Raw genomic sequence first — 10,183 nt, forward strand, 5'->3', positions numbered from 1 at the left:
AAGGAGCAGCCCCAATTGGATTTAAAAACGAACGTGTTAGAGAGATAAACATTTACCTGTTAGAGAGGTAAACATTGACGGACCCGTCGTCGACCGCGGTTTGAGGCGGTCGTTTCATTTTAATTTGATGCGAAACCAGAGAGGAGATCCAATTTGATCTTGAAACGGAGGACCTGGCCCAGCAGCTTGCAGCGAAGGACAGAGACGTGTGGCGTATTCAGCGGGACAAAATCACAATATTCATTGGAGAAAGGAACGTCGGAGGTGAGAAGATGAGTACGAAATCAGAAAGGCTACTGGAACGATGGTGAAGATGGTGAAGAAGGTGAGAAGGTGAGAAGATGCGAGAAGGTGGGAGCGACATCGTTTGTGCGTTTTGGTTTTATGAACTGACAATATATTTAGGTGGGCCTGGATTTTGAGTTATTTAGTAAAGCCCAATATATTTGAACGTAATATGAGTTATTTGGAAAAGCCCGATATAAGAACGTGATACGTAAAAACAAAGTTTTTGAGAATGATTTTAGAACAGGTGTCAGCTATATATTTAGCCATGTGTCATGTTCTTAGAAGAAGTTGAGGAAAAACCTTGTCTTATTATATAAGATAATCTTCGTGGATAATCACGTTATATTTCGGTCTGTGTGCCGTATTTAACGAATACTTTTTCTATATTATTGAATTAGAAAACCTGTGGTTTGACATTTACGAAACAAGTTTTGTATATAGCTAATCTACGAAAACTCTGATTGAAGGAGAGAACGAATGTACATACCGTAGCAAAGATTCCGACAGTCTATGGCATCGCTCAAACCATACATGGGGATGGCGACAATTTTGCACCGTTTCGGAAACCGGCATACATGCTGATGGGCGAAGCAGGGCAATTTGGGGCGACCACGACTCATCCAAAATTGTCCACCGATATCCTCCACGAACACCATCTTTGATGACGTCATGGACCAAGACGTTGTATTTCCGGAGACTATCTTGCCATAATATTGTAATACATCACTGCTTTGTCGAAGAAAAAACAGTAGAAAGAAACACTTGCTTGGTTACGTGACTTACGTCTAGTGAACAAACCGTCTAATGATACGTTTCACAGATTCTCAAAATTTAGACCTGTTTGTATCCTTTTGATCCGAATCGTCTTTTTGCTATTAGTCTTCTTTTCGGCAAATCATGCCCAACAATTATGTTGATCTGCTTTCAAAATGTTTGTGATCGATAATGTAAAGTAGGTTTTGCTATAGTTTTCCTTTGGGGCCGTGAGGATTTTGGATCCAGCCCAATACAATAAACTTAATACAATCATCTCACGTGACGTCATGTAAAGGACACGTGTGCGTCCTCAAATTAGGTATTTCACACATCATCTTGTCGTATAAAAAGCTGCCGCCCCCTAACCTTGTTTTCCTGAGTACGGGTTCCAGATCTGAAAGCTCTGACAAGCACCTCCTATCAGGTACATCTCTTTCTCGTAATGATTATGGGTGTGAGACTCGTTTTTGAAAATTATGTGTCTTTTTTAGGATGAAAAATGGTTTTGAAATTTTTTTTTTTCTCTATTTAGATTTTTTTTTCACTTTGTTTGTTTTAATGTGATGGGTTTTGAACCCACAAATTTGAAGTAAACTCAGATTTAAAGATATATTGTTAGTATAAAACTTTGAACTAATATACTATTGATTATTAAGTGGAAATTGTGAATGTATCAATATGTATTGGAACAAAGTTTTATACTAGCAATTTAATCTTATATGATGAGTTATCTTAGAATAATTGATTTTGTTGTAAATGTTTTCTTGCAGTCTTTGATTATGCTATTAACATCAAATTTTTTTTTTTTCATAATTTATTTGTAGATCTATTTGTACTTACCAAATTTTGGTTGCAATGATGAGTAATTGTAATGGGTGAGGTGGTCTAGTTTGCAAGGGTATTCATCTTTAGATTAGAGCAGTTTAGCTTATAAATTGATGAATTTGTAGCCATGATGACCATCTATGCCCTTACTACTTTTGACTTTTTTAGATAGTAGTTTCTGCAATCTTTTATATTCATTCAACTTCTCCAAAATAAGTTTCTTTTAAGCAACTTTAAGTTGTTTAAGAGATTCTTATTCTAGCCAACTTAATTCATAGTACAATTTTAACTATGTGCAGCTATTATGACTCAAATCAATTTACCATTCCAAGTTGGTCAAATTGTCGAAGTGAAATCCTTTATCAACGGATACCGCGGAGCTTGGTTTCGATGCAAGGTAATGTGGCTATCAAAACTTAATGTAACTCTACATCAGCATAACAAGAAGATTTTCACCAGTATACTTCTTAACTTCTTAGTTCTTGAAAAAAACCTCATCTTTACACACTTAAATTTGCTTGGTAGTCTCATCTTGCTACTTTTCCCTCCATATGGATATCTTAGAAAGATCTAGTTAACATCTTTAGGATATGTTTTTATTTGAGTGATGTAAACATGTCTTTACTAGTGTCATGTCAACACTGTTATCCAAACAAAATCCAAATCCAAACCAAATCTTCTAAGATGTGCTATGTCTTGTTTGGATAAATATTTGCTCAAAACTAATAATCCTTACCATGAGTACTATGATATGTACATGTTATGTGTAGAACCCATATATATTTTCTATCTTGAATACTAGTTATAAGAACTACATCTTAATCACCGTCTGATGCAATGTTTGTTGATTTCACAAACTTCTTATTAAAGTCTTTGTTCATCCTCTACTACATTCACTTTGTAGTGGCAATCCCACATATCCTACTCTTGTGAGGTCTTTTTAGACTTCTACCTTCTTTTTTTTTTGGTCCATTTTCTGAATTACAAAAGTGCTATTGAATTTGATTTTTTTTATCCTTAACTGTTATTTTTTTTTGTTTTAGCTCTACATTTGTATTTTTTCTTATTTTAATATTTCAAGTGGGCTGGAAAATCGGCCCATGTCTCTTTATCGTTTTTGTTGAGATCAAATTCTTCCAAGACCTCTTCACTCAAAAGAACCAATGTTTTCATCTTTTTGGTGTAGTCTTCAGGTCACTGGAAAAACCAGATTCCAGTGACCTATCTTCGCAATAAAAAAACAGTGATCTTATTCGCAACTCAGTTGTTTTTATGTTTTAGGAGAACTTAGCTGACTCTTGGGGTTTTGGATAGAAAGTTCATGTTTTGGTATGCCATGTCCATCTACCTAGAAAAACAGTCTTGAACTCTTGATTAACATTTGATGTAAACACAACTATCAAATTTGTTTCTTCGAAATCGCTTGATAAAACATACCAATTCTTCTTTTCATGTTTTGGCATGACATGTCCTTGTGGTAAAACATACCAATCCTTGAGCTATATATAAACACTTATTCTAGCTCTCCATGAAAGATTGGTGTCTTATTGTGTCTTTCCACTTGTCCTCACATGGATCCTCGATGATATTTCTGTAAATTAGATAGTTTTAGCTATTATTCATCTTTTGGTGTTAGCCAATTATTGCATCAATTACAAAATTACTTTCTTCAAATCTCTTGGGAGCTTTAACACAGCTTTAGACTTGATAGCTCTTTTAGACGTGGTTCTGTTAGTTCTAATTCAGATCCTGAACTCTCCACCTAAATCTGTATTTCTCATCATCTCTGTTTTGTTTTCCAGATCTTTGTAGCTTTTATTCTCCTAAATGTATACACTCACAAGTTTATCTCAACGTTGTCATATTTGAGATGCTTTTTGTAATTACTAATGTAAAATTTCAACATCTTTTTTTTTTAATGGGTCATTAGATAACGGAGATAACCAATGAAAATGGTGAACTTAGATATAAGCTAAAGTATCTTGACTTTCCAGGCGAAGGTGAGTTTAATCCTCCATTGTATATTTTTGTTTTAACTCTTATCAATATTTATTTAGCTTGAAAATATTTATTTAACTAGTACATTTGATATGTTTCAGAGATAGATAATGCGCTAGTGTTTGAAACGCCTGAAGGTGGGACGAAGAGTCAACTAATGGTTCGTCCCACGTATCCACCACATTACCATGAAAGTGAAGACCTTAATCTCAAGGGTGAGACAGAACCTCTTGTCGTCGTACATGAGTCTTGGAAAGTTGGAGATTTAGTTGATTGGTGGAGAGATAAATGTTACTGGTCTGGAGAAATTGTGGCGCTGCAGGGTAAGCAATTATGCCAGGTATGTATGAAACAGGTTGCTATTATTGTTCTTTTACTACTTGAGTTTTGTAACTAAATGAAACTGCCAATAATCTTTTTTTTGCAGATTGAGTTGCTTCCTAAACCAGAGGGTGAAGGAGATGTTTATCGAGGTTTGAAAAAGAATTTGCGTCCACGGTTGGATTGGTCTGTGGAAGACGGTTGGAAAGTGCCTAGTACTGTGGTTAGTTTTCATTTTGTTATATGTGATTTTGTATCTGTTTTCGAGATTAATAGTTTTAAAAGTACTGTTTCGGACTTATCGTATCCTCATTTGCCGTATTTGCTCACCTTGTTTGATCGCATGTTAATGTTGTAGGATGGGGAAAAGTGTGCTAAGCTTGTGAAACCTAAGAATGAAGGTTAGATTTTTTTATCTAAATGAACGATTTGTCTCAAATGGTTTACTTGTTTACTGAATTTATTTGGTTTTCTTGAACATATGGAAGCATTCGTTTGACTTGTTTTTATATTAGATGAAGAAATGGAAGATGTTCCCGAAACCGGAGAAGAGCAAACAAAGGAAGACACACAGCAAGTGCAAGGCGATGAAGGTCTTAGACTAAACATCATGGAATCTGATTCCATTGAAGCTGCTGTTTTGGACATTGAAGAGCTTATTGTTCGACTTGGGTGGCTAAAAGCCAAACTAGATCCTGATCTTGGAGAAGGTGCAAAATCTTGTTGGAAGTATGAAGATCACCGCCCATCTTCCTCGGGAAAGTGAATTCACAATCGTAGGTATGTGATATCCAAATTCGATCTTTATGAAGTATGTTGTACTCTCACCTTTGTTTTATTTTATTTATTCAGAAGAAACTGAAGTTGTTTATGAAGAATAGAGTACAATGGGGTAGAGACGTACGTGAGTAAGAGAAAGCCAAGTATATGAGTAGGTTGTTTATATCTTTTTCCAAAAACCTAGAATGCTTAAAAACTAGTTTCAAGTTCTGTACATATGTTTTAGATTTTGTTGGAATCGAATGTGTGCTTGGTAGACATTTGTAGCTGCTTGACACAAAAGGTCTTTTTAGAGTGAATTGTTCTCTTCCACAGATAATCTCAGCAACCTGCTTGGTTCTCTCTTCAATGGTCGTTGCGCCTATCCTAGATAGTTTATCGGTTCTCCAACCCATTCTATATTTTTCTCTACATATTGAAAAATATAGCAATCTCTATTTTAGAGTCAAATTTGCTCCAACCCACTTCTATTCTCACCTCTTAAGTAGAGAATAGAAGTGAGAATAAAGGTGGGTTAGAGTAAAACTCACCTCTATAACCTATTATAGAATTTCTCTATCAGACCATCTCCAATGGTTTTTCCTATTTTATTATTTATAATAGAGAAACTCAATAATAGAAGTGAGTTTTACTCCAACACACCTCTATTCTCACTTCTAAAATAACGATTGCTATTTTTGTTCTCTATCTTTGTAGAAAAAAATGGAGTTCCCTCTATAAATAGAGGAAAAATATCAATATCTATTTTAGAGGTGAGAATAAAAGTGCGTTGGAGTAAAATTTACCTCTATTATAGAGGAAAAAATAGGGATGGGTTGGAGATGCTCTTATAGAGAAAAAATAGAGAAAACCATTGGAGATGGTCTAAAGTTCTATTCGTTTTTAAGTCGTTAGATTAGTGACAGTGACAAAAAGAATGTAACAGTCGCTGTATTGTTGAAATAAGTTGTCGCAGCAATCACTAGAAATTCCGGCGACTCTTCTGTCTCCCCAGAGACACTTATTCTTACTCAACAGAAACAATTGCATTGTTTTCTTTCCTTCACCGTTGTCGTTTTGATTTGTAATTGCCGTCATCAATGTCGTTTTGGTTGGTTGCAATTGCTTGATGAGTGACTTTAAAATGAACAGGGTCTAACTTCAGGGTCAAGCTTTCTCATAAGATGTCAAGATCTTATCAACTATCATTGTTAGGTTTGAACCTCTACTTGACTACTTGGGAGGCCATTTTTAGCCAAAAAAAAATAAGATTGGGCCTTTATCCATGTCCTATAATTGAGTTGGAGTTCAGATGGAAGGTTCACTCTATCGTCCTCAACTGTAACAAGGTATTATGCTCGGATGATGGATGGTTCACTCTATCGTCCTCAACTGTAACAAGGTATTATGCTCGGATGGACTTTCGGCCAACATAATAAAACTAAGAAAGAGAGATTAGAAAACTTCGTCGAAATCGGTCCAGCTGGTTCTCCTTTGGAACAACTTGTTTTCACATGAACATGAATAAGTTGTTAAAAAAGTTACCGAAAGAGAAAAACGTCACTCACCTCACATTGATATCTAAAATATCAAACACTGTTGCAACCACCTCTACAAAGTCCTCTCCAAGATTATTACCCATCAATTATTTTTTTTTTTACCCAAAAATTCGACTGTTTTTGTCAAAAAAAGATTGTAACACCCTAGTTTCAGGATATACGGTGGTGCATGCGAATAAGTTTAAAAAAGTTGATTTAGCCACATATATCACTAAAGTGCACTAATCGTTTGGGTCAACTATCTTGAGGGAACTCCATAGTTAAATGTTCTTAAGCTAAAGCAATTTAAGGATGAGTGATCTGTGTGGAAGTGATTGTTAAAACTGTACGAGTGAGGACAAAACGCGGAAAAAATCACGTGGTGATTTGTAAAATTGGTAAAACATGTATTTAAAGCCTGCCGAACGTAACTTACGTCGGATAGGGATAGACTCAAGGACCTAGAGAGGACGTGGGACCCACTAAGATGTCGCATTTGTGGCGTTACATTTGGTATCATAACCAAACCTAAACGAGTGTGCAGTCAAGACAAAGAAGGTATTGTGATTACATATCAAGGAGGTGAGACTCAAACTTTTGAATGCAAGCCGGAAGCAGTTTTTACAAACATGGTGGAGTTTGTTGGGTGTCTTTGTTTGGGCATAGGATCCGGTACAAAATTCCATATGAGATGTTTACAGAGTTGAAACTGTTGTGTAATGGATCAGAAAATTCCTAGAGAACGTGTCTAGCTGTGATATGGAAAAAATCAGTTGAGCTCTATGTAGAAAAGGACGAGATTTCTGAAGCAGGTAATGATGATAGAGCTCGTGAAGCAGATGATGAGGATATAGCTGCCGAAGCAAGCAATGATTGTAATGGTGAAGAAGAAAACAATGATGATAGAGCAGGTTATGTTAGAGGCGATGATGATTTTAGAGGTGGTGATGATGAAGATGATGTTTGTGATTCAGAGCCATCTTCTCAGAATTCAGATGATGGCCAAAAAAATATTAGGTAGAAAAAGGCAGTGGTGAGATAAGATCGGGGCAAGTATTTGACAGCATACCTATATTCAAGGAAGTTGTGGTTGATTATGCTCTTAAGTCATAAACTAATGTGAAATACAAAAGATGGGGTTCCGAGAAATCTGAAGTGAGATGCGCTCTTGGTGGTGGTTGCAACTTCCATATCTACTGTTCTTTTCAAAAAGTAAACAACATGTATCAGGTCATGTCACAGGATGATGAGTTCATGTGTCCCAAACAAGTTTAGCAAGGTAGTGAAGGATGAAATCATTGCTAAGTTATTATTGAAGGACATTAAGAGAAATCCTAATTACAAGTCGAAGGCAATGCAAGATAGGACATTACAACTTGGTCAACCATACAATATGAACATGATGAACAATTTTCTAGACTAATGGACTACCGTCTAGAACTCATTAAGTAAGTTCATCTCCTATTTATAACTTTTCTTCTTGTTACATTTTGATTGTTTACTATTAACTTTGCTTCTTGTTTTTGACAGTTCTAATCCCGGATCAATTGTGGAGGTGGAAACAATGAGAACTGATGATGGTATTGAAAATTTTGACTGATTCTACGTCCGCTTAGCATGACTCCAGAAGACATTTAATGCTCATTGTCGACCCATAATTGGGATAGATGGTTGCTTCTTGAAGAACAATGTCAAAGATCAACTATTGGCAGCTATAGGAAGAGATGGCAATAACCAGTTCTATCTTGTTACATGGGATATTGTGCCAATTGAAAATACGGATAGTTGGATTTGATTTATAAAACTTCTAAAAACAGACTTTAATTTTTAAGATGGAGAGGGTTTAGTCTCATCTTAGACAGGCAGAAGGTAAGTTGACTTCATCTAATTGTAATGATAATATATAATATGAGTTTAAGATCAAATTCTAATGATAATATATAACTTTCTTATGATAGGGTTTGGTTATTGCTGTGGAACAAGAGTTGCCCAAAGTATAACATCGAATGTGTGCTCACCACATATATGTGAATCTTAGGAGAACACCTATTTTGGGCTGTTTCAAAATGTTTCAATGATGCAGACTATAAAAAAGCCATTGAAGAACTAAAGAAGTTTGGTCAAGGTGTTTACGAGGTAGTGATGATGAAGAATCCTCAAAATTGTAGTCGTGCTTTCTTCAATTGCACATCACTGTGTGAAGATGTGTCAAACAACTTCTCAGAGTCGTACAACAATACTATCAATAAAGCAAGATAAATGCCACTGGTAGCAATGTTAGAGACCATAAGAAGACAATGCTTCATCCGGAATGATATGAGAAGAAAGAAGACTGAAAATCATAAGGGAAAATTCACTTTGAAAGTGGCCAAAATAATAAAAGAATAGCAGAAACATATGAAGTATTGTTAGGTAATCCGTGTGGCAATGGCATTATGAAGTGGGTGAACATGTTCATCATGGTTTCAAGGTTGATATGAATGCAAAAACATGTCCATGTAGAAGATGGAGTATGACAGAGATTCCTTGTCGTCATGTTTTGCGAGTAATGGAATGAAGGAGAATCAGAAGCATGAAGATTTTGTTAACTCTGACTAGTTATTGAGATCAAGATGGGTTGTCTAATACAATGAGCCATAGAGGGGAGTTAATGGTATGTACTTTTAGAAGAAATCTGGTGAAACAAGACCTTCAGCCACCACCTAGAGAGAAAACTAAAGGTCAAAGAAGCAAAAACGAATCAAAGGCAAGAATGAGTCTCCAAAGAAAAAGAAAAAGCAAGGAAATGAAGTAGAAGAGGAGGCTCCTTGAAAGAAGGTGAAATTACTAGAGAAGGAATCATATTGCATTGCGCTCAATGTAGTATGACAAGACATAACTCAATAAGGTGTACTAATCATGGGGTTCAAGGTAAGCCAGGTAAGCCAAGAAAGTCACAAGGGGAAGGTCCAAGTCAAGCAATTCAAGCATCACATATTTCACTTGGTGATTAATTGTTTTCTAGATTATGATGTTTCAAAATTTAGGATGATATTTTTAGGATGTTTCAGGTTTGTTAAGCTATGATGGTTAGTTTTTGTATATGGACCTATTTGGATGTTTTGGATTTGGTAAGGTGTAGGATGATGGTTTTTGGATCTTTCGGATCTGGTAAGGTGTGATGGTTTTCGGATCAGCAAATGATGTGTGCTGCCTTAAGTTGATTTTGCGTATCCTTTCACATGAGGACTCCTTGTGGGTGAAATCGATAGAAAAATATTTCCTCAAGGGTGAATCTTTTTGGTTCTCAAAGGAGGCTGCAGGTGCAGGTTCGTGGATATGGAGGAAGCTTCCTAAGTATAGGGAACTCGCCAAATCTTTCTGTAAGGTTGAAGTGGGTAATGGTCGACTTACTTCTTTATGGTATGACAATTGGTCCCCACTAGGTCGCGTAATTGATGTTACGGGTGATAGAGGTATCATCGATTTGGTTGAAGCCCATCATAAAAGAAGACACCTCCTGGGTTCCCTGAACTCGATCAAAGATGTTTTTCGCTCCCAATGTCATGGAAGAACAGAGCAGACTGACCTTGTCTTGTGGCGTGGCAAGAATGACTCCTACCGTTCTCAATTTTCTACAACCGACACTTGGAAACACATTTGTTATTCATCCCCCGTGGTGCCATGGCATCGCAGTGTCTGTTTCACCCATGCATCTC

At 36.2% G+C, this 10,183-nt stretch overlaps 1 protein-coding gene across 3 annotated transcripts; it reads left to right on the top strand.

Moving 5' to 3' along the window:
- On the top strand, positions 1,305–5,280 carry LOC104727064. 3 transcript variants are annotated; one of them, XM_010446083.2, is made up of 8 exons: positions 1,305–1,468; positions 2,169–2,266; positions 3,800–3,869; positions 3,969–4,207; positions 4,295–4,411; positions 4,547–4,589; positions 4,704–4,968; positions 5,044–5,280. In XM_010446083.2, the coding sequence occupies exons 2-7, from the start codon at positions 2,174–2,176 to the stop codon at positions 4,952–4,954; spliced, it is 813 nt and encodes a 270-aa protein (XP_010444385.1). In that variant the 5' UTR covers positions 1,305–1,468; positions 2,169–2,173; the 3' UTR covers positions 4,955–4,968; positions 5,044–5,280. The 3 variants fall into 3 exon arrangements, with proteins under 3 accessions (XP_010444385.1, XP_010444377.1, XP_010444369.1); XM_010446075.2 differs by having other exon boundaries at positions 4,704–4,964; positions 5,041–5,280; XM_010446067.2 differs by having other exon boundaries at positions 1,307–1,468; positions 5,041–5,280.

The sequence above is a fragment of the Camelina sativa genome, chromosome 2, assembly GCF_000633955.1.
Source record: "Camelina sativa cultivar DH55 chromosome 2, Cs, whole genome shotgun sequence".
Taxonomy (NCBI): Eukaryota; Viridiplantae; Streptophyta; class Magnoliopsida; order Brassicales; family Brassicaceae; genus Camelina; species Camelina sativa.